At 48.4% G+C, this 24,900-nt stretch overlaps 1 protein-coding gene across 1 annotated transcript in view; it reads left to right on the forward strand.

The window, feature by feature from the left end:
• Nucleotides 1–475: 475 nt before the first annotated feature.
• Nucleotides 476–24,900, forward strand: part of SRRM4 (serine/arginine repetitive matrix 4) — a 161,843-nt gene continuing 137,418 nt past the window's right edge. Inside the window, exon 1 of the mRNA XM_065889530.1 lies at nt 476–606. Within this exon, the coding sequence (XP_065745602.1) occupies nt 476–606 (131 nt within the window). The remainder of the gene's footprint in view (nt 607–24,900) is intronic.

The raw sequence follows: 24,900 nt of genomic DNA on the forward strand, positions 1-24,900 counted from the left end.
TGGAGGCTGAGAAGGCGGAGGGAGTTGGTGGGGCGGAGGAGAGGCGGAGAGCGGGGAGGAAAGTGCGGCTCGCGCGACCAGCCTCCTTTTCCAACGTCACATTGTGAGAGAGACAAAACCCGGGCGCTCCGGAGCTCACACGCGCACGCACACACGGACGACCCCGTCGCCTCTTCTCTCCGGCGCTGCCGAGAAAGCCAGCCCAACGTTCCCTTCCTGGGGCGCGGAGGCTCTGCAAGCTCAGAGCGCAGCCCAGAGCCGACCCAGAAGGCGGAGAGAACCGGCGCACAAGCCTTCTTCCTCCCCTGCCGGCCCGGGCTGAGGCGCCCATCCCCCGCCCTGAACCCCTGTCTCTCCCACCCCACCCTTCTCGGCCTCACACGGACAGAGAGCGGGGCCGGGTGTGCCCCCGTTCGGAAGCCTCGTTTCAGCACTTCGGACAGCGCCCGGGAGCCCCGGGCCCTTTTGGTTGGCCATGGCGAGCGTTCAACAAGGAGAGAAACAGCTTTTTGAGAAGTTCTGGCGAGGAACCTTTAAAGCCGTGGCCACCCCGCGTCCCGAGAGCATCATTGTCGCCAGTATCACGGCCCGCAAGCCGCTGCCAAGGTAATGACCTCCTGCTTAAGAGGGGAGACCCTGATGGTCCCCCTTTCTGGCCTGTGCCCCAGAGCCCTGCGGGGTGGAGGCAGGCAGCTGGGCCAGAGCCCCTGTCTTTTCCCGTCACTACTCTGTATCTCCCACTGGAACATGGGAGAACGAATTGCTTGTGTGAGGTGGCAGCTGGTGGGAAGGGACGGAGAGTCTTTAAGGGGAGCGACGCTCAACCGGTTGACCTGGCAGCTGCTGTTTGAAAGGTTTTGCTGTCTTTGGGTGGGCGGTGGAGGTGGGAGATGACTGAGAAACTTTTCTTGATATCCCAGGGCTCCGAGGGCAGGGGGTGAAGGAATGGTGGATTTGCGGCAGTTAGCGGTGTTGTACCAGAAGAGATGAGGATTGAACTAGCTCAAGCCTTGTTCAGAGACAGCGGCACATTTCCGTGCTCAGCTCAGAAACTAGTGAGCTCTGACTGTTTTGACAAAAGCCCATATGCTGTTCCCTCAAATACACCCTAAACAGCACCCTCCTCCACACCTTCCTGGCGGCGGCTGCTGCTGAATTATCTGGTCTCCAGCACGCAGAACCAGGAGTCTGAGCTCAAGAGTCAGGGAGGAGCCTTCCAAGATCGTGAAGATGGTCTCAGAAGAGTTTTATTTGGTTTTTCAAAAAGAATCTGATTGCTTTGAACTCAGCCATAAGAACCGATCCTCGGGTGGTGGTATAGAAATAGTGTGATGGAGGGGGGACGAGGGAAGAAATGAAAGAAAGGCAGAAAGAGGGAGAAGAAGATGTGGGGTGAAACTGAGAGGAGGTTGGGGGGAACAGAAGCATTCCAATACAGAGAAGACCCAGTTGTTTTCATAGATCATTCAATTTAGAGGAGTTCGAGAACGAAAGGAAGAAGCCTGTGCCCTCCGTCAGGGAAAATCAAGGCTGAATGAAAACTCTTCTTTTGCTGGTGTTGGATGAGTGGTTGGGTGGGAGAAAAAGAAAGAAGTGGACCAGGGGAGACCACTTGGAGGATTTATTAATCCTGGCAGGCTGCATTAGGGAGTAGATTGAAAACATGTCTGGGAAAGTGCTTCGGACAGAATGCCTGTTATGGCACAGCTGCATCTGAACTCCCCAGTGGGTGTGGGGCGGAGGACCGATGGGGGACTTATATTTTAAGGATCAAACTCAGACTGGAGAACTTTTCATAGTCTGATAGAGACCTGGCTCGTACAGGTCTTTAAGAAAAACGGGTACCCCACGTTGGGAATGGCTGAACTAGAAACATGACGGGCCAGCAGGATGTAGCAGACGGCAAGTGGCGGCAGCAGCAGCCAGTATTTGTGGCTGGGGTGAGGGGACATCCTCTGACACAGGCTGGAGAAGGGGAACAGTAACACCAAATGCCACCAAAAGCTGGTGTTGCTCTGCTTGGAAGGAGGTTCTTTGTAGAGAGCTTTGACATCGGTGGTTTTATCTTCCTGGGTTTCTGCCATCCATTCCACCTTCGGAGTGCACCTCTTGTTGACAAATCAGGTGCTGCGTTGGCCAAAGGATATGCCCTTGTAGAAGGGACTAGAGGAAATTCCATTGGAAACTAGAAGTGTGGCAGTTGGTCCCGAGTATTCCATGTATTTCAGGGGTGCAGGGAGAGGAGAGCAGATTCCTGGTGGTATTTTAATTCAGATAAGCATACCTGATGGCCACCTTGCTTGGTAACTTCACCTTTTGCCTGTCAGTCTGTTACTGTCATGCCTTTTTTCCTGGTCATACTCTCAGTCATATGGATTGCTCACGAGGTCTCCCACCCCGCATGCTTCTGCAGCTTTGTGCAAATCCCGATCTAATCCATATGAGACTCATAATAGCCAGCCCTCCCCACCCAGGCGTCATTTCACTCCTGAGTCTCCTTCCCCCTGAAAACCACTCCCGAGGTGAAAGTCTGAGCATTTAGTCCCTAATTTCTGTCGTGCTGAAAGGATCCTCTTTAATACTTCTGTAACAGGCGTGGCCTCTCTGTAGGATAGATTCCACTTTGCGTTTAAGTCTTCAGGAGGGGCTGGGTTGCAGTTGTCTTTTAACAGACTGGCTGTAAAGCCTGAAACATCCACATTTGCACCCACGCCAGCCACATGCAGCGATGGTCAATTTCTACCTCCTTTTTAAGGTTCTATGCTTACTTAAGGGTGAAAGTACCATGTTTCTAAAGCAGAGTTCTGAGGAAGGAAAGGGACAGAGGCATGAGCTTAGCATCAGCAGCTTCCTCTACAGGCAGTCTGGGGACTTGGTCTCATCAGAAATGTTGTCTAGTTCCATGAATGAGGCCCAGCTCACAGTCAGCGGATCTGCCCAAGTAGCTGTCTACAGGGAGCTGGGGGAGGGGGAGGAGGAACCACCAGCCAGTCCTGTTGGTTGCACACTTAATACTTGTTTATGGATGAGGGCTACTACCCACTGAGTGAACTTCCCCAGGATATTTTAAGTCTGTTTCTGAAGATAATTTAGTACCAGGATAGAAGCTTACATTCAATTCGTTGATTTCATAGCAATATGCATACATCATACAACCTTACTCCAAGCAAAGCATCCCCTGGTCCCTCCCTCTCCGCCTCTGTGAGGCATACTTGATGAGGCAATATCTTTATAATGTATCAAGTTGCGAGCAGATGTCTGACTCAAATGTCCGAACGGTGCTTAAGGGCTCAGAGCTGAGCTTCGGCCCTAACACCGGTACTTGGTTCTGCGGTTTATCTGAGTGCCTTAGGCAAGTGGCTCTACCTTGCTGAGCCTGTTTTGTCAGCTTGAAAATAGAAACAATAATCGTAGCTGTCTCAGGCAGTGAGTTAGGAGGACTGAGTCAGGTAAAGCACTTCCCACAGTGCGAGGGACAGAGTGATTGTTTAATACGCACTGCCTCTAAAACAAACAGCTCAGAGCTATAATGGCCAAAGGAAATCTACAGTTCCTTCCAGTATTGTGTTTTTCCTGCCTACCCATTTCTCACCCTGATAATGCTGACCATAAAAATTGTGAGATTTCAGCTCCTGACAGGCGACAGGAGGTGGGGTGGGTGGGATGAGAGCAGTCCCATATTTTCCTCCCTAAGGCCCTATATTTCCTTCCCTGAGGGGAGGTTAGCTGCTTTGTGATCTGATGCTTTCAGTTAGGGGGTGGAGCGCTGGTGAAGAATTGTCTGGATTCAGAATGGATTGGTACGACATCCCTATGGAAGATTACTCTGTTTTGTGTAGGGATGACCAAGCACTGCCAGTCTAGCCAAGGCTCAAATCCCTTGAAAACCATAGTTTGAACCCCTAGCCCATCAACTCTAGAGTGACAATATCATTTGTTGTTCATATCAAGAGTGAAAAGGGTTGCCTGTGGGTGGTTCTTCCAGGATGGAAGCTCTAATGGGAAGTATCCCAGGCAAACCTCACCCTGTACCAGCTGGAAGAGAGCCAGCATGAATCAATAAGATACTTGGAGTGTAGGAGACCCCCTCTTTTGTTCCTGCCAAAGAAGTGCAGTCGTTTTCCTGGCATTAAGTCATTCTCTTTTTTAATTGCTTAATCCAGAAAAGTTTTCACCTGAGAAGTTTAGGCTCAAAGTGGGAAACCTAGTGTCGGAGGCCAACTCAAACTGTAATATTCAGATCAACAAAGAGTAGTTGAGGACTTAATGAACACGTAACTATCACTTGTAATTAGTATCTCAGTTGTTTGTAGATACAGGAGTGTTTGTAAAGGGCTAGAGAGGTGGCCCCCTTAAGTAGACTATGCATTCCCTTTACCATTCGTTGGGCAAGCTATTAATTTTCTTCGAAAATCCTTTCCGTGCAGAATAGTCCAGAAGCAGACTTCAGCCCAGTCCCTGTCTAAAGGATCATAAATTCCAAACTATTGGAGATTTTACTGCATAAAGGGAAAGACGGCCAAATTGTAAGGCAGGGAAAATGCCTTTGAACCACTTAATTCAAGTCTCCCCTTCGTGCCAAGAGATCAGTTAGCACATTTGTGCTGACTCTGTCTCTAGGAGCAGAGTGAGGGGCTGTTGGGAGGCGATGTCCTGTGGTTAAGAGCCAGGAGACGAGGGTCAGGGAAAATGCTTGCCCTGGCGATGAATGAACATTTTCTCGGGAAAGGGAGTGTTACTGTTTGGGTCAAACCTTTCTCCTTCTGAAAGGTGAAATTGGTTGAATGGTGTACAGGGTCAATGAGGGGATCGTTTCTGACACTGCCATGTTCACCTGGCAGCTGTGCTGTCTTAGAGACCCGAGCTGCGGTAGATGTTCAATGAAAGTTGGATGCATTAATTGAATGAGTACACATGGTCCAGATCCAGTATCAGATTAGCCCTCTCCCAGCCCCACCCTGGTCCTGACAATCTGAGGACGCTGGTCAGTGCAACCCGGGAGGCTGGGAGACACACACACACTGCAAATAGATTTGACTCTCACTAGTGTCAGGATGAAGCTCTCTAGATATAGATGTCTGTGTGGCTGGGTGAGTGAACATGCCGGCTTGTCCGGGGGCAGGAGGTCGAACTTAATGTCACTTGGAAGTGCTTTCCAGGCCCGTGTCAGTCTCCGTTAACTCCACCCCGACTCCAGGCCACCAAAATGGGGCCACGTCCCTAAAAAAAGCCTACCTCCTATAAATGAGGATGGAAGCCTGGGTCAGGTGCCTTCTGCTCCATGGCACCTCAGTCATCCCACAGGGGCACAGTACATTTTTTAAAATATCGTTTCTTTCAGAGTGGCTGGACTTACCTTCCTGCAAGGTGGAAGAGTTCGCAGGGGCTTAACGAAACCGGAGTTCTGTAATTGCTTGTTAGTAAGACTTTCTCTGAGGTGAGAGAGAATATTTCTGGGGTGGAAGAGGTAGAATGGTGAAGAGCTTGGGCTCTGAAGTCAGGTGGACCCAGGCTGACATTCTGCTGGGCTACTTCCCAGCTCTGGAATCTGTTAGTCACTTCACCTCTCTACGCTTCACTTTCCCCATCGGTGAAATATTCATCTCACGGAGTTGTAGTGAGATTATTCTCACTACAGTCGCCTAAAAGAGCCCCTGGGGATTTGTACAGAGCTGTTTTAAAAATCCGACAGGACCTGAAGGCAAACTAATCGCAGGAAATGTTTCCTTTTACTGTTTACAGACGCTCACTGGCTCCGTGGCTTTTGGCAAGCAACTTGACCTTCTCAATATCAGTTTCCTCATCCATAAAATGGGACTAATAATAGCAGCCACCTCCAAGAGCTGTTGGGAGGACTGAATGAACTAATGTATGAGAAGCACTGTTTGGCACACAGTGAGGGCTCCATCAGTGTTAGCTCTTACCATTAATAATAAATGATCGTTTTTATTATTCCTACGTGTCAGGCCCATCAGGGAGGAAAAGATGAATGAAATGCAGTCTTTCCATTTGAGGGCCTCGGAATTTAGCAGCAAAGGGAGACATAGACAGGAGTGTGTATGACTGAGGCAGATCATCTTAAGTACTATAAATGTAGGTAGGAATAAAGAAAGGGGGATGTGGAAAACCAGAGGAAGAAGAGACCCTCAGTGAGACCTGGAGTCCCTTGCTTATTATCATACAGTAATCCTTAGTTATCTCATCTGTAAAATGGGAATGATTCTTTTTCTTCATCAGTTTTACCTACAATGCAAGGAATGATCAGAATGGATACAGCCTTTACTCCCCGTAGAGTCTCAAGAAAGAGCTTCCTTTTCCCAGAAGAAAAAGCAGGTTAAACTCTGGAGGGGGCATTATCTGTGGGGAGTCCCAGTCAGTGCTAATGAAGGGAGGCTATGGAAAGGAACTGCCCTTATAATAGAAATCTCCTGACTCCCCTGTCAGTGGCTTAAGGATACAGACTCGGGCATGGGCTGTTAGGTTTCTTGTCCTTCATGGTCCAGCGCTGGCTAAAACAAAATCCAGTCTTCATTCCTCAAGCAGCCACCGACGCTGGGGGGAGCAGAGGGAGCCCATACATGTCAAAGAGAAAATAAACCACCGGGGAATGAATGTACAAAGAAGAAGAAGCTGCCTGTGGCTAAAAACCAAAGCTGTACTTCATTCATTCAACAATTTTCTTGAGCTCCTGCTTGGTATAGCAGTGAACAGCATGAAGCCCCCCCGCTCTCATGGGGGAGAAAAATAGTAAATGAAGAAACAAACAAATAATATAAGGTCAGGCGGTAGTAAGTGCTTTTAAAAAGAATGAAGCTGAGCAAAAGGCTAGAGGGTGGGGGCGGGGATGGCTTTATTGGATGGAGTGGCCAGGGACCTGGAGAAGGGAGGGAGCCAGCCATGAGGATTACTGGGGGGAAAGTGTTTGAGGGAACAGCATGTGCAAAGGCCCTGAGGTGGAAGCATGTTTGATGTATTTGAGAAATAGCAAGGAGGTCAGTGTGGCTGGAGCAGAATGGGTGAGGGGGAGACTGACAGGAGCTGACTCCCTAGACATAGGCAGGAAACAGATCAAGCAGGGCCTTGTAAGACATCTAAGGACTTCCCAGGTCCTCAGCTCCTAGGCTGGGGGGATGGAGGGGGTCGCAGGGGCGCTCCTGCCCTCTCAGTCAGGGTCCCTGGTCTGATCTGCTTCTCTTGGCTCCTCTCTCCCGACTCTAGTGCAACCAGGGATGACTTTGAATGGCAGAGTCGGAAGCTTAGCTGGGCCCCTCCATGTGTTATGGACAAACATGAAATTTACACGTCACTCTGATTGTGATCAATCAGATTAGGAAATTGAAAAAGACACTGTTTAGACTTCCAAACAGAAGTGGCAAATCTTATTCCCATGACGGTGAGGGCTTGGTGTATCTCTCATATCCATGGGTGCAAATCTATACTATCCCTCTCACCTCACGGCCCCCTTTGCCACACACCCTTGAAGCTACAGTCTGCGCTCGCAGGCTCTTTCTCTCCCTCTCTCTCCCCCTCCCTCCCTCCCTCCCTCCCTCCCTCTCTCTCTCTCTCTCTCTCTCTCTCTCTCTCTCTCTCTCTCTCTCTCTCTTCTCTCTCTCTCTCTCTCTCTCCCTCCTTCCCTCCCCCATCTCCACTGGAGATTTTGCTGAGGGAGCTCCCATATACCACAGCCTGTATGTAGAGCTCTGAGAAATAAAACACAGAATTAAGATGTCATAGAGACAAAGCCAAACCAAATCCAGGAACAATGCCGAACCCTAAAACAGTCATTAAGTAATTCACGTCTGCATTTGTCTGTTGCAAACAAATATTAAGATCCTCTGGACGCAATGTTTCTCATCAGGAGAATCCCTTCGTTGCTGAATTCCCTGGGCTTACATCCCGCTGCCGGGTTCGCTGAGCAGAAACACCAGCGGATCACTGTTCTCTGGCTTCATTGAAAGTGAAGCTTAGGCAAGTGAGCTGGGATTTTACAAGGCAGTTACCACTCCTACGGGAAGAGAGGTGCCATCTGGGCCTGACGCGTGTGCATTCATAGTGTGTGCGCGCACTTGCTCACGGTGGGAATGTGTGTGCCGAGCTCCTTACGTTATTATGTGCCCAGCCCTGTGCCAAACACGTTTCATCTGTTGTCTGATTCCATCCTCACGGTAACTTTAGGAGAGAGGTATTTTGAAGACCCAATTTTACAGATGAGGAAACTGAGGCTCAGAGAGTAGAAGTGACCTGCTCATGGGAACGTGGCTGGTGAGTCAGAATTGGAATAAAAACCCAGAGCTTTTAACTGAGAAGTTTATAGTCTAGTAAACTTTGCAGAAAAGGAAAAGCTGAGACCAGAGAGTTGAAGAGTGGCTTGTCCAAGGTCACGTAGTATGTAAGTACGAAACCAGGATCTGAGATCAGGTCTGCTCAATGGCAAGTACGTTCTTCTCTACCTGCTGTACATCCTGTCATTGTGGTTTGGATTTTAAGGTCATGGGTGTTTTTGTGTTATTTTAATCATCTTTTTTTACGTCCAGTCAGCTTAGGCAATTGCCATTGTTATAATCCCATCTCACACCACTGTCCGTAACACTGTCTTCCTCTGTCCTTACCCTTCTTACCCATCTCCATGTCGAGCTAGAAGAACCTCTTTGAAAAGTAATCCAGACCATATACACTCTCCTTACCCTCATCTAAAGCGCTGCATCACTGTCCATTGGTTTGCAGAACTTTAGGCCTTGGTGACTCCCTGCCATGGTACAGCCCCTGGCCACCTTCCACAAGATCATTTCTAAAATGCTGCTTCTCGCTCCGGCTGCATCCCATTCCTCCTTTTAGTCACTCAAATTTTCCATGCCCTTCCTGCCACCAGGCCTTTACACATGATGCCAAGAAAGCTGTCCCTCTCCCTTGGTGCCTAATTTATACCTACTCCGCTTTCAGATCTCAACTCAAATGTCATCTCCTTAGGGAATCCTCCCACAATGCTCTAGACTAGGTCACACCTGGCATTACAGACTCTCATCACTATAGTACCTCTCTTGGTTCTCGACACATTAGTAATTTTACGCTGACTTACGGGATCATTGGTTAAAGTGTACCTCTTCTAATACACCAAAAGCACCATGAGGATGCGGACTGTGTCAGTCTGCTTGTTGGTTTACCTTTTTCACTTGAGACATAGTAGGGGGCCAAACAAATGTTGGTTGAATGCATGAATTGTAGCAATTTCACCTCATCGAATCATTCTTATACCTAATAGTCTGAACCACATGGAATGTCCAACATTCAAAAACAGCAGTGTTTCCTTTGATTCACAGGAGAACTCTTTGAACTACTGAGGGTGGAGACCATGTCTGTCTCATTCCTTGCTGTATCTCAGCACCTAGAACAGTGGCCTGTGGTTGGCCCATTTTCTTTAGATGTTTGTTGAATGAATGATTGAGGGTATATAAGTGCATGGTACAGATGAGGAAACTCAGAGACCTACAGACATACATCTTCAGAATTTTAGAGCTAAAGGGACCTTTAGGAGATTATCCAGTCTCCTCATTTTACACGTGGAGGACAGAAAGATATGTTTTATAATGTGTCGGAACAACTGTACAGATATAATTTATAAATACACTTATCTGAGGGTTCATTCTCAAAACTTCTTACTGAGAGAGTTAAGAGGTCAGAAGGTTTCCAGGACCTGCTCACGTAGTTCGGCTCCTCATTTTGCAGATAGGAAGACTGAGACCCACAAAAGGGGAAGGACTTGTCCAAGGCCCTTACGTAGCCTCATTCAGCCTGGGTGAGCTCTGGGTTCGGTGAAGTGGTGTTTGCCCAACATCAAGGTTTGTGTGTGAGCTTTCCTGCTGTGATCAGGAGATCAGACACTGCTCGCTCTTGCCCCCGACCCCTCTCTGTGAGATATGGCATCCTGCCCCATGAAGACCTCTTGTGACATATGCCGCCCAAAGCCTGGTCTGGGGATCCTGATGAGATGTCCATCTGTACTCAGCCTGGCTGTTCCTGGGATCATATTTCAGAGCTTTCAGCCACTAAGGAGGCTTTTCTCTGGCCAGCCGCCCTGTCCAGCCGCCCTTCCAAGGCCAAGCGGCAGGTGATTCTGGGGCCCAGCCCACTCCCATAGAGGGTAGGTAGGCTCGGGGCAACTCTTTACCGTGTGGACGGTTTTTTCTAGCCGGAAACCATCACCACAATAGCACTTCCCAGTGATCAGCTCCTTATTAGCCAGTGTCAGCTCCCTGGGGCATTTAGTCGGCAGTCAGAACGGGAGGGCCAGAGGGGACATTGGAGGGACTCGAACACAGCCTCTTTATTTTATAGATGGGGAGACAGGGGCACAGAGAGTCCACAGGGCACTTTGTGGAGCATCAGAGTGTTAGCGCCCGAGGTATAGCTGACATACGGGCCACCTGACACCCAGTTCTAAGACGCCGCACTGCTCAGAGTTCCTTGGAGAAGAAAGCAGAAAAATTCGTGTATTCCCATTTTACAAATAGGACACATGAGGCTCAGAGATGTGAAATGACTTGCCAAAAGTCACACCATGAAATCGTGATACATTATCGTGGTGGTGGTGGTGGTTTAACTATTACTGTTGACCTCATTTGATTCTCACAACAGTTAAGTGCCAGTTTTATGTCCATTTTGCAGAAGAAGAAACTGAGGCTCAAGGTCTTATAAAGACCCAGAATAAACCCCGGGTCTCTTGACTCCAAGTTTAGTGTCCCCATCCCACTGCAGACAAAATGTGTGACCCCAGGAGCTTGTGCACTGAGCATGGATCCACCAGGCAAGGGGAGGAAAGGTGTGACCACCTCTGGTCATTGACCAGCCTGCATTGCCAGTGTTACCCCCATTGAAGCCCCCTTCTTTCTCTACACTAAGTGTACCAGCCTCATGCCCCACACAGCTGCCCCCTGTGTATGCTCCCTTTCCTAAGTGGAGACATCCCTTTGAGTGACATCCCTTTTAATGGCCAAGGGAGGAGGGAGACATTGCAGTAGGACCCCAAAACAGCAAGGGGGACTCAGAGCTCAGGAGCCTGAGGAAGAAATTTACCCCATCGTTGCAGGGGCCTGATTGAGGGGAAACAGGCCCCAAACTACAGTGGGAGGAGCATGCGTCTGGAAACCTTCCTTCCACGGGGGAGGTTATGCGTGACCGCCCGCTCCCCCAAGAAAGGACATCTTGCCACTGAGAGAGTTAGGGGTGGCCTTAAGAGTCTCTTCATCCCACCCTCCCTAACTTCCTTTTATGGAAGGAATCCAGCCCAGAGTAGTTAAGTAACTTGCCTAAGGCCTCACAAGCAATTAATGCCAGAGACAGTGGGTTCCCTGTAGAGCATCAGTGGGTTCCAGGGGAGAGGAAAAGAGCTAATATGATTGCCATCCACTGCCTGTACTCATCCGCACCCCAAAACACTGGCTGTTCCACCCTGGACCTATAGCATTTATGGCCCTTTAGCAAATCAACTCTCAATCTATCCCCAGTGATAGTTTGAATGCAGGAACTGGGGACTGTGGTCTAAGTGCTCCTAGATGTTTTTGATGTTTCCCATCTTGTCGCTTGGGCTAGGTGCCATCACAGCCAGCTGACGTTTGCTGTCCCCACTCTGGTCCCAAAGACCCCATTGCCTTCCCTCTCCATGGAAATTCCGGGCGCTCAGCATACTCCTCCATCCACCCTGCTCATCCAGCCCTCAGGAAGGCATCACCTCCCATTCGCCAAGCAAACACGGCTATGACACAGGCCAAGGGAAAGGGGTTGCATAGTTGGATGAGTTCTGGCTCTGTGGTTGATAAGCTTGGGCTTGAATCCTATCCCACCATCTATTAGCTGCGTGATTTTGAGCAAGTCACTTTGCTACCCTGAGCCTCGTCTGCATCAGGGTGACAAAAGTCTCTAACTTGAATAGTTGCTGATTCCTGGTTTTACCTGTTAGGAGTGATTGCCCTTGGACATTAAGGTTCATGTTCAAAAGAGGATCAGTTTGGTGGAGGGGGAGGGCGAAAAGACACTGCGATTATACCCCTAAATCTCCGAGCTCATGGGTTCCATTCCCTATTATACAGGTAGAGAAAGAAAGGCTCAGAGAGGAAAAGGTACTTACCTGCCCAAAGTCAAATAGTGAATCAGAAAACAGGTCTCCTGACTCCCAGGGTTTACTTCTCTGTCTCAGTGACCTCATGAATGTCAGTGTTTCAACTTCTTCACCTGTCAAAGTTTTAATAATAGTTCCTAATCATAGTTTCTGAATACTTACTACATGCCAATCACTGAGCAAAATGCTTTATCTGCAGTATATCACTTAATACACTGAACCATTTTTTTAGGGTAGTTAGATATTATGACAATTTCCATTTTGTAGATGGGAAAATTAAGGATCAGAAAGGTAAGTAACTTGTCTAAGCTCACACAGCTAGGTGATGTCAGAGATGCGATTTGAATCCTGTGCTGGTAACTCTTACTAGCTCTTGTTGGGAATGCCTGCTCTGCCAATCTCCTGGTGTGGGAAGGAAAGATCAGAAAAATTAGGAGCACCATAGGGAAACGAGGAAGTTCTTGACAAGCTGTTTACATTGCTCCATCCCAGTGCCACAGTGATGCATGAGAGAGAACATAGTTCAAGACATATGTCCACTAGTACTGCCCAGTTTTATTTTCAGGTGAACAAACTCACTGAAGGAGTTTGATGCTACATTAATGAGCAGCTTTCCTGGAAGCAAGTTTCCCTAGGGAAGGGAGGGAGAGAAACAAGGAGAACAAGTGTTTCTTGAGTGAGAAATTTGGGGCTTCTAATTGCAGCACCTACCCCAAGCTGACCCATTTAGGTGCATCTATTATGCAGTCATGGTCATTCTTCATAGGCACGGTACTTCACACTTGCTACGAACTTGACCGACACATCCACCCATCCATCCATTAACTCATCATCTCTTCCTCTGTTCATTTATTTATCCATCCACTACGTAGTCACTCATCCATCCCTCCCTCCATCCATCCATCCATCCATCTACCCTACACCCATCCATTGATCAAGGAACCATTTGTTTATTTATTCATTATTTCATCCATCCCTTCATCTATTCTCCAGCTATTTGTTCCTTCATCCTTTTTCCAGATATTTTCTTCTCCCATCCATCCATCCATTCATTCAACCAACCAATCAATCAACCAACCAACCAACATTTATTGAGCATCTGCTTTGTGCCTTTCTTTACCATTTCCCTATATTTATGGTAAAGTAAGGTTTATTGATTTCATTTAACAGATGATAAGAAATGGCAGGTCAGATCATTTATTTTCTAAGACCTTACAGGCATAAAGCCTGGTTGAACTTGTTCTCCCAATCTTAGTTCTTTGTAAGACACCTAAAACATTGTAGTCCCAAGGAATTTAGGCACTTTATGTTTGTTGGTTTTTCTCTGAGGCCTTTTGCTATTGAGATTTAAATGATTGTACTTATTCATTCTTGTCAGAAACAAAGAATCACAATTGCTATGATCCTTTGTTAAAACTTGTGCAAGGGGATTTCACATCTGAAATCCCTTCTGATTATCCATTCATACCTTCACCCAGCACTGCAAAGCATAGTCGTGAATAAAGATATCTCAAGTTGCTTACATTCTAGTAGGAGAGGCATGTCTATTAATAACTAGCAATTAGCAGGCATGGCAGGAGTTAATTTTGTCGAAAAGAGAGTTAAAGTCTGAACAGGTAAAGCGACTGGCCAGAGATCAGCGAGTTAGTCGTAATGCCATGCAATTTTAGATATTGCCTGCTTATAAACTAAGCTCTACGCTGGGCCATTTGTAGATGTCACTTCACTGAATTCACCCCCCCAGTCCTATGCAGTAGATAGCGTTGTCCCCATTTTGTTGATGGTGGAAGTGAGACTTAGAGGCTTTAAGCAACTTGGCCAAGGTTACCACCTTGTAAGGGTCAGAGTTAGGGTTATAACCGAGATGTACTTGCTGCCAGTCTTCTCTCTTACCCAACTCTTGCTTCCCCACAGGCACAACATGGGGAATGTCACTGGTGAGGCCTAGCTTTCTCCTGCTTTCAAGTTTCTAGATGATCAATTCAGTGGAAGCTTCCGCAAAGACTGGGCTCCAGCAGAGAGGGAAGGGACTGCCCAGCAGGGAGGCTGACCTCATGGGGCTGGGTGAGGGGTTGCCTGGGGGTAGTGGTGGTCCTTTTTCACACGGGGCAGTTACTGAGAAGGAGAGTCCGCCAGTGGGAATTGCCTTTCATGCCCAACAAGAGGATTATCGAACCATCCATGAAGAGGGACAACCCTTCAAGACAAGGACACAAGAGATATTGGTAGTTAACCATGTGTTTTCTTGCCCAGAGCTAAACCCAAACACGGCAATGCAGAGGATCGCAAGTGGAATCATTGGTGTTGAGGAAGAGCGTGGGAGAATAGATACTTGTTAAGCACAAGGACGTCCCATTTCCTTGCGCTAAACTTGTAGGGTGATTCAAGACAGCCTTACATTGTAAGAACACGGGTCCAGAGAGGTTATGTTACTTGCCCAAGGTTGCCCAGCTTGACCATCAATTCACACATATTACCATGGAGACACCCATCATTTTTGCCCACATGGGACTTTTCTGGTCTTACAGACCTCTCCCTCCTCCCCTCTCCTCCTCTCCCTTCCCCTCTCTCATCTTCTCTCCTCTCCACTCCCCAGCAGAGGCAATCTGTTTCTGCTCTGGAGAAATCTTTCTTCCTTTGTGTTTCTTCAGGACTCTCTCCTTAAGTCCGTAAATCCTCTTCCCCTAAAGGCTTTGAGTTTTCCAAAAAGCAAAAGCTAAAAACACTCTCATATTCTTCCTGTTTTCAGCCCTGACACATGCCTCCCCTGAGGCAAGGAGGGTAGAACCCATGATCTGCTTAAATGGTAAAACAGAAAAGGGGAAAATACAGGGAGAAAAAAAACAAGTAGATCAGGATCTCAAAACAGTATCCCATTTCCATGCAATATTTCCTTTAAGCTTTTGAGGTGGGTACTATTAAGACATCTCCAGTTAACAGATGAGGAAGCTGAAGTTCAGAAACGTTATGTGACTTCTCCAAGGTAACACAGCTAGGAAGTGGATCCAGGATTCAAACCCAAGCTTGTAAGACCCCAGCAGTCAAGATTTTAACCACTATGTTCTACTAACACACTACCTATGAGAAAATAATGTCAAAATTGTCCAGAGATGAGAACTGACTTGCCCAAGACCATTCAGCAAGTCAGCAGAATGGGAGCCACATTTGCTGGTCAGAGGCATATCAGTCAATATTTACATATAATGGGCACCACCTGCATGCGTCTGGGCCTATGCCCGTGTAGTTCAGTCTCTAAGGAGGTTACACTCAAGACCCAAGAGTAAAGTTCAGGGAGGAAAGGGATACTCGTTGGAGTGTCAGCTAAACTACAGACCTATGCAACTGAGTGAAGTAAGGGCAGGATGGCAAAAAAAAAGTTCCATAGGGGCTTCCCTGGTGGCTCTGTGGTTGAGAGTCCGCCTGCCGATGCAGGGGACGCGGGTTCGTGCCCCGGTCTGGGAAGATCCCACATGCCGTGGAGCGGCTGGGCCCGTGAGCCATGGCCGCTGAGCCTGCGCGTCTGGAGCCTGTGCTCGGCAACGGGAGAGGCCACAGCAGTGAGAGGCCCGCGTACCACAACAACAGCAACAAAAGTTCCATAGAGAATGTCAACAGCTTCAATCAATTAGTAGTATGTGCCCGAATCACTGTGCTGAGAAGGCTTCTGGGGCTACATCTGAGATGAGTAACGAAGAATGCTTTGATTCATTAGTGATGTCTGTCCTTGGTGCAAGAAAGGAAGGTCGCAGTATGCATGCTATATATTTATCTTTCCCAGGAAGGGAGTGCTACAGCTTTGGGAAGGATCAGATCAAGTAGTATCCTTGCTGTTGGTGCTTTGCTTTTTACATTCATTGTTTCAATTAATGCTCATCACAAAACACCCCCTCCCCCCATTAAACAGATAAGAAAACAGAACCTCACAAAGGGAAGGTCACCTGCCCAAGGCTAAAGAAGCTAGACAGTGGCTAACCAGCTCTGATAACTACTGTTAAATACATAAACCATTAGGTTGATGAATAGAAATGTCAATAGAAGAGCAATCCCGGAATCTGTTAGTTAGTGCCTGAATGTATATATCTGGCCAGAGGGCTTTGTCTTGTTTATCTCCATATACCCAGCCACTAGCACAGGACCCAGGACACAACTGATACCCAATCCATATTTACTTAGAGCTGTGAACAGGCATTGTGTTATATACCCCGGGAGAGGTGGTTTAGAGAGCGAAGAGATTTTGGCTGTGCTTGTGATGGGAAAGTATCTAGTTCAGTGCTTTGCACAAACTAGGTACACAGTAAGTATTTGTTGAATCAGCGAGTTCTAGAGGAGTTGGCTACTGGGAGAGATTCAGAAGACAAGACAATCTGGATGGAGACAGGGCTCAAGGACCAGCCTGCCCACTGCTGATCCACAGTATGCCAGGCCAAGCAGACACATTTCACCATCTCCTCAGGCAAGTCAGGGAGCTGAAGCAGGGCGAGGAGGAGAAGGGGCGTCCTGCACCAAGGGAGCCATTTCTGGCTTTGTGTTCTCCCAGCACGATGCTGGGAGGCTGCAGGAGCCATATCTGCTGCTGGGGCTCCGGAACTCAGAGCCAGGGCGATGGAGGCCAGCTTCGTCTTGCCTGGAGCGCCTGAGTTGCTGTGCAGCAAGGCGAGGAGGCAGCAGGGAGGGCTGGCCTCAGGGATGCCAATCTTCTCCCGCCACATCTTTTCCCAGCTGTGTCCAGCCTCTGTTCAGTTTGGGGGTGATTTATCATCAGAATTGGCATACTGCATTCTTTTTTTTTTTTGCGGTACACGGGCCTCTCACTGTTGTGGCCTCTCCCGTTGCGGAGCACAGGCTCCGGACGCACAGGCTCAGCGGCCATGGCTCACGGGCCCAGCCGCTCTGCGGTATGTGGGATCCTCCTGGACCGGGGCACGAACCCGTGTCCCCTGCATCAGCAGGCAGACTCTCAACCGCTGCACCACCAGGGAAACCCTGGCATACTGGATTCTTAAAAGAGTTTCAAATCATGAAAGCACCATGCAATGGGTCGAATTATATTTTTCCATTTCACAGAAGAAAAAACTGAGACTAATAGAGTTATCTGTAAAAATAGTAGCAGTGTGAGTCAGACATTATACTAAACATTTCATATATACTGACTCATTAAAGCTTCACAGTGCCCTATGAGACGGGAAATATTCTTACCTCTATTTCGAGGAAGAGGAAACTGAGATTCAGGGAGGTCAAAACTTCATCAAACCCAGTCCTATCTGATTCCAGAGCCCACGCGCTTAACCTCCATGCTATACAAACTCCTTGTCAATCAATTAATTAGCCTATTAATTAATAATTTGCATTTATACAGTGTTCTACATTTTTTCAAATACTTTGTGTATATTTGTGCCATTGAGCCGCGCTCTAGTGCTTTAATTCTATAAGGTGGGTGGAGCAGGTATCCTTTTTCTTCACATCCTTTGACACATCAAAAATGGTGCCGGGAGTTTCGAAGGTACTTTCTGCTCTGCTCGCACTGTACTTTGTACACTGTGTGTGACATGTGATACGTTGAATAGCACAGCCAAGTAACCCCAGCATGGTACTATATTTCACTACCCCAAGCCTCAATTTTATCATCTCTAAACTGGGGGAAATAACTTTCTTCCAAGGTTACTGTGAGCATTGGAGATGATAAATTAGAAAAGAGCCTAGCACATCTGGCACACCAAAGAAACACCCAGATGCACACCTGGGAGTCTCCCATTTTATAGGAGTGAGCAGATACTTCTCTTGCTGGTTCTCTTTAAGGATGGGAATGAACAATTGGGAGGTGACCGGCGGGAGTTGGCGTGGTCACCTGTAGCTAAGGAGGAGCGCCACTTATTCCTAGGATCCTCTCCTCACCCCTGCACAGCTAGTCACGGGAAAGGAAGGGACTTGGGCCCAGGCGCCATGGGATCTCCAATATATTTAACTCCAGTGGACCCTGTGTTTCCAGTGACTGGTCCTGTATTAAAGTCCATAGTGGTGTTGGTCACCATTTGGGCAAAGCCATACCAGAGCTTTAGCCAGGATTGGGTTAAACTGTTTCTAGGTGCGAGAGACATCTCTGGGAAAAGAGAGGCAAAGAGAACACAGAAAGTACACTTACCATTGGAACCTAGATTTTGTGATTACAAGTCATCTAGCCATGGACAGTCCTATCCTTGGGCTGTTCTGAGTTTTCTCAAGAAACAGCTAGAGGGGCTTTCCTGGTGGCGCAGTGGTTAAGAATCCACCTGCGAAGGCAGGGGACACGGGTTCGAGCCCTGGTCCGGGAAGATCCCACGTGCCGTGGAGCAGCTAAGCCCGTGTGCCACAACTACTGAGCCTGCTCTCTAGAGCCCATGAGCCACAACTACTGAGCGCTCATGCAACAACTATTGAAGCCTGTGCGCCTAGAGCCCATGCTCTGCAACAAGAGAAGCCACTGCAATGAGAAGCCCGCACACTGCAACGAAAAGTAGCCCCTGCTCACCGCAACTAGAGAATGCCCGCGTGCAGCAACCAAGACCCAACACAGCCAAAAATAAATAAAAAAATTTAAAAAAAGAAACAGCTGGAGATGAAGACATTCTGCCAGAACCTAACCTAAGTGGAAGCTTAGCACTCTCCATAGTCATGGGGTTGTTTGCCCAGTGGGGGAACCTGGAAGGCAGTGCCGCTGGAGAGACGGGGACTTCCTTTCACATCTCATGTTCTTTCTTAGGAATCCCTCAGAGCACTGGAATCGATTCCCAGTGCTTTTTCTCTCCAGGGAACATAATCTCTCACCATGAGAGCACATCTGCTGGCTGCTTATACCGGTAGACCTGAAGAATAAGCAGAGTAGATAGCATCTTGGATGTTACAAGAAGGTCATTAAATAAAAATAGTGTGGTTAGGGTAGGCAGGAGGTAGCAGCTATGTGGGATCTCAGTGGCTTCACGTGAACCAGTCGTTTCCTGTTTGTATCTTAGTCCTAAATGGGTTGGAGGAGGGCTTTGCTTCATGTAGCCGTATAGGGACCCACCTCCGTAACGTGGCTTCCCTGCTATGTGGCATGATCCAGCTGGAAGACGAGGAAAGTGAACCAAAGTGGAGAGGTCACACCTGCTTTTAACTGCGTCTGCCTTGAAGTGACCCATTACTCCTGTGTATATTCCATTGGTGAAGGCTAGTTACAGGGTCCCTCCTAGGTGCTAAGAGAACTAGAAAGGTAATCTAGTAGCAGGTCTGGGTGGAAAGGGGAGGGAATTCGGTGCCATCCTCTCCCATACACAGGAAATGCCTTTCATTCCTGGAGTCACATCCTGCGGTGAGCATCTGTGGCCTCTGATAAGCTCTTTCTCCATGTAAGAGGAAGAGGGCCGGAAGAATAACAGTCACTATTTTTTGAGCATTTCCTGTGATCCAGGCACTGTGCTAAAGTCTTCACATGCATTAACATTTTAAATAAATTAACTCCATCAAGTATATATTGTCATTCCCATCTTATAGACAAGGAAAGCCTCAAGGAGAGAAGTAACTGATCCAAGATCACACAGCTAGAAGCTGCTGAAGCTAGGATTTGAACACGGGTCTAATTCTAAAGACTGTATTCTTTTTATTTTGAAGAAAAATTAAGTCTTATGTGTTTTTAAAACCAGACCACTAGGAAAATATATCACAGTCTTGAAACAGCAAACAGACAGGCTGTATTATCATTTCAAGTAATAAGTTGGTAAAAAACACAACAAGGTCCTTAATAAAACGATAAGGTGCCAGAACTACGGCAAGAGCAACGCATGTCGCAAAAGTGTTATTTGGTAATGGAGGACCGTCCCGATTTTTGTAAAGCCTGTATTCTTGATTTTTTTTTTTTTTTTTTTTGCGGTACGCGGGCCTCTCACTGTCGTGGTCTCTCCCGTTGCGGAGCACAGCCTCCGGATGCGCAGGCTCAGCGGCCACGGCTCACGGGCCCAGCCGCTCTGCGGCATGTGGGATCTTCGCGGACCGGGGCACGAACCCGTGTCCCCTGCATCGGCAGGTGGACTCTCAACCACTGCGCCACCAGGGAAGCCCAAGCCTGTATTCCTTACCATCAGACCACACTGCCTATGTTAAGAGCAACTTTCAGAGTGTTGCTGGGAGGATTAAATGCAGTGATAGACAAAGTGATTAGGTCAGTGCCTCGACTGCCATTAATGCTTATTAAATGTTGCTACAAAAAAGAAAACAAGGAAAAATACTCAACTGTCAGAAGGTTTCTCTTTGATCTTTGGGAAGTAATCTCCCCTGATTGTTTTTTCCTTTGAAGATTTCGTGTCCATTTATTCACTGTCACGTTCAGTAACATGTTTATCGGGTGTGTTCTACGTGCCAGACCTGGTGCTGGATGCTTGGGCTGTGACAATGAACTGGAGAAAGTCTCTGCTCTCCAGGAGCAGAGTTATGACATGGGATGGATTTATTCTCCCAGAATTCTTAGACATTCTCAGAAAGGACACCAGAGTTGTCAGAAAATTGGGGTCTGATTGGCCCGTTGGGATAGGACGGAAACTCAGTTGACTGAGAGGGTCTGATCTGTATCCCATTCATAGGGCAAACCTAGTCAGTAGGCAGGTGTAAAGGACCATATTCTTTTTATTTGAGTCTTTCCAGGAAGCTTTCCTTTCCCGTAGAGAGCCTTGCTTCCATACCAGTTAGGGCTGCAAGAGGCACAGTTCTATTTCTCAGTTACCCTAGATGCTGTAACCGGTGCAGGGCTAGCATATGATATTAGGAGGGCCACTCTCAGCCCTTCCCTGGGATCGGGGGCAAGGGAGGGGTCTCTCCTTGGGCTCTGGTGGCGAGAAGGGCCAAGCTGGACAGGAATCATAACGCCCAGCATTTACTGAGTGTTTATCCCAGCGCCAGGCACTGTCTTGAGAGCGGTGTGTGAGTTGTGCTGCTTCTATAGGCGGGTACATTTTCATCGTGCTCATCCTACACTTGAGAAGCCCGGAGGTCAGAGGAGGGTCACACAGCGAGTAAAGGGGGAATCGGGATTGGACTCACTGTACCGCATTGCTACCCATCGTCTCAGGGTCCCAGGCAGGAGGCGAGTTGTGGGAAGGCTTTGCTAGCCTTGCTGTACAGCCTGGGATCCAGGGCCAGGGGTAAGTAGATTGAACCCTTTGACTCGGCCTGCATTTCCCTGTCTTCCCTTCCCCCCCAACAACAGCAGCGTCCAATCCAAGTCCTAAACCTCCGAGCTCCGTACCTTCATCGTTTCCGGTGCGTGCCGAGCCCCAGTCCCCAGGCTTCTGCAGCATCCTCGATTCTTGATTCTCTCAGGGAGCTGCTGCAAAAAGGTTGAAGTCAGCAACTGCGTACACCTCTATCAAAACGGAGGGCCATTGTGCATATATTTTCTGTTCCTGTTTTCCCCCAAGGGTGTGGGATTGTTAAGTAGGAGAGCTGGTAGAAGTTATGAGGGGAGATAACCAGCTGAAAATGAGCTATCTTCTATGCATGAAGAGCTCAGTGTGGCTAAGATACCGCTCCTAGCACAGCTTCAAAAGGAAGCCCTCTTCACGGGCAGGAGAAAGACCACAGGGACCCTGGAACACCCCTGTCCTCATAAGCCCCTTTCAGGCTTGCCAGACGGCCTGACGTCGGTCACTGCCGTGGACTCCTTTCACTTTGATATCTCTTTGGGACCTTTGGACCTCTCAACCACGTGGTCTCCAAGTGCTCCTAAACAACCAACACAGAAAAAATGCAGAATCACCTTCCTATTCTCTCTGTAGTTGACGATACTACAAAATTGTCATATGATGAGGCAGTCGGAATATACAACCAAAAAGTCTAGAGTGTAAAGTATGATAGAAGTGGTTCAGGCTGTGTTTTTAAAGAAGGCCCCTAACTGTGTAAGCTTCGGGCCCCACACACCTGGTTATGCCCCTGGTTCTGAGATTCTGAGACCATAGGATCCCATGGTTCTTAAGTTCCGTGGGTCCAAGACCTGTCATCTGCTGAGCCCAATGGGGTCACTCCCGCCTCCTCTGGGACATTGTTCATCAGGACATTTGATCCTAGACTTCACAATCGTGGAACTCCCAGCTTTGAGCCCAAAGCATTTGTGGACCAGGACTGCGAGTTCCAAGGGGGTCAGAAAAGCACCACAGCTTCCCATGGCACCTTCTCCTGGTAAGGGCAAGGGGGGTGGAGCAGAGAGCTCTCGAGGAGGCCTGATTTTCTTTGCATTTCTACGTGCGTCTGAGTTTCTCTGTTATCCATCCTGCGGTTGACAGATCTGATGACAGAACTAGGTAGGTCAAGGTCAGGAGGGGCTCCAGTCTCCTTATTTACAGGCAGGGAAGTTGGCTGGAGCGTGCCAGCGGCCGGTCCAAGCCCGTGCAACAAGTTAGCCAACAGCCAGGACTTGAACCCAGGGAAGAGACCACCTTCCCTCTACACTTTGCTCCCCCAGACTCAGAAAGGAGAGCAGGCACAGAGAAGGCACTTTGCTTCCTTCTGAGGAGGAACCGGGGGATGATTTCAAAGGCAGGAATGAAGATGATTGCCAGAGTCTGGGAAAAACAAAACAAAACAAAACCACTGTCCCAGTTTCCAGCAAGCCACAGCCCCTTCTTCCAGGATCTGTTTTCCTTTGTTCCCTTGGCGGTGCCCCTGGCTTCTCCTCCATTATGATTTCACTATATTTTGGGGGGACACTGAACGGGTTTGCCCAGAGAAGGTAAAGAATGCGGCTAGCAGCATCACATTCCCTGTTGCTACAGATTCCAGTGTTTGCAGTTGCACAAAACCTGATTTGAAATAAACATAATAAAAGTTTTACAACAGGGTCAAGTGGGTATAGGGTTCCCACACTCTAGCTGACTCTGGGGGAGCAGCTAGAGCTCTCAGCTCAAAGTTCTGGGGCCTTGACACTTTCCTGCCCTGAGCCTGGAGAGGATGGATCCTAGTCAACAAAGCTAAAGGGGCTCCATTTTACAGTTAGGGAAACAGAGAAACGCAGCTGTCACAGAGCTCTTCTGAGATGATCAATGGAACTGTACCTGGGGAGAGTGTAGTATGGTGATTCCCAAACTGGGCTTCACAGTGGAATCACCTAGGAATCTTTAAAAAATAGTGATATCTGGGCCCCATGTCTGGACGCCCTTATTTAATTGATTCAACGTGACATATGAGCATAGTGATTTTTTAAACTCTTCTTAGGTGATTCTGATTTGCAGTGATGATTGGGAACCACTGGCGGTGGTGAAGGCACAGGGTGATCTACATTTGAATCTTAGCTACAGTGTTTTATAACTTTGACCTTGAGCAAGTGATTTCATTCATGTGAGTCTGTCTCCTCCATCTGTAAGTTGGAGCTAATAGTAATATCTACCTCATCCAGGGTCAAAGTGGAAATTAAATGAGATAGTATGAAGTGCTTAAAGCAGTGCCTATCGTGTTATAAGTGATCAGTGCGTGTTGGTTTTATTACTGTTTTTGTTGTTGCTATTTTATTACTAACATATATCATCATTCCAAGCCCCCAAGTTAGAAAATGAGGGGATCAAATCACAGGTCCACTGATGGATGAATTAGGATTCAGGAGACCTAATTCTCTTTTTGACTGTTCTGACCACACACGAGCTGTGTGACCTTGAGCAAACCTCTTAGCCTCTCTGAGTTTAGTTGCCTCGTCTTGCCAGATGGGTCTTGTAGCCCCTGGCCATCTACTGTCCAGAAGAGTTGTGAGATTCCAATAAGATAATGGATTTGAATGAGCTTTGAAAACCGGAATGCACCAGAGGAATTTGAGATATTATGATTATGACGGCCATCTCATCCCCCACACGCCCGGGCTGGCCCATCTGTTCTGGGAATTTTTGGGTCTCTCTCTGCATCTTTTGGCCGTCAGTCCGGAGCTGTTCAGTCTGACACGTGGGCAGGTTCCAGAGAGGATTCTGTCCCTTCTCCACCCGCCCCTCAAGTTAACTCTTTTCTCTCCCCTCGTTTGGCTCTCAGGACCAATATCTGACTCCAGAGTGGGTGCCAGTGGCGCTCATCTTACTCTTTTTCCTGGGGTCCGGAAGTAGTCAGAGGTCTTGGATTCCCCAAAATGGGAGGGTTGGAAGGTCCCCGTAAGACTTTCTAGATCGACCAGCAGATGAGGCAGAGTGGGGAGATAGAGCAGGGATTCGAACCCAGCTTCCTGAAGACGCCCATCTTGTGTTCTTCTGCTTCACCTCCACCCCTGCCCCGTCGCCTCAAGCTCTTGGCGACAGGCTCTAGAATATCAGCCTCACCTGGCCCCTCAACTGCTCCTGGAGGAGTCGTTGCCCGTGGGAGACTATCAGAGGGTGGGGCGGGGCTCGCCGCTTCCCCCAGGAACCTGGGCTGTCTCCAAGACTCCGTATCCTCGGCCGAGCGCCGTTGCCTCTGAGACTCAGTTTCCTCAGCGGCACAATGGGAAGACCTACCACGTCGTTGTCTGCTAGTCACGTGAGACCATTAAGTGGGCAAGTGGGCGGCCGCTGTTGCCTAGTCACGTGAGACCATTAAGTGGGCAAGTGGGCGGCCGCTGTTGCCTAGTCACGTGAGACCATTAAGTGGGCAAGTGGGCGGCCGCTGTTGCCTAGTCACGTGAGACCATTAAGTGGGCAAGTCGGCGGCCGCTGTTGCCTCGGATGCCAGTGCGGCTGCTGCGGACGGGGAGAGAGATGTGACTCCCCTGGCTGGAGTCAGAGGCCGAGGCAGAGGCATCTGGGCTGCTCCAAGCTGTGCGGGCTGGGAGGAGCCTGCGA

Source organism: Phocoena phocoena, chromosome 13, assembly GCF_963924675.1.
Source record: "Phocoena phocoena chromosome 13, mPhoPho1.1, whole genome shotgun sequence".
Classification (NCBI taxonomy): Eukaryota; Metazoa; Chordata; class Mammalia; order Artiodactyla; family Phocoenidae; genus Phocoena; species Phocoena phocoena.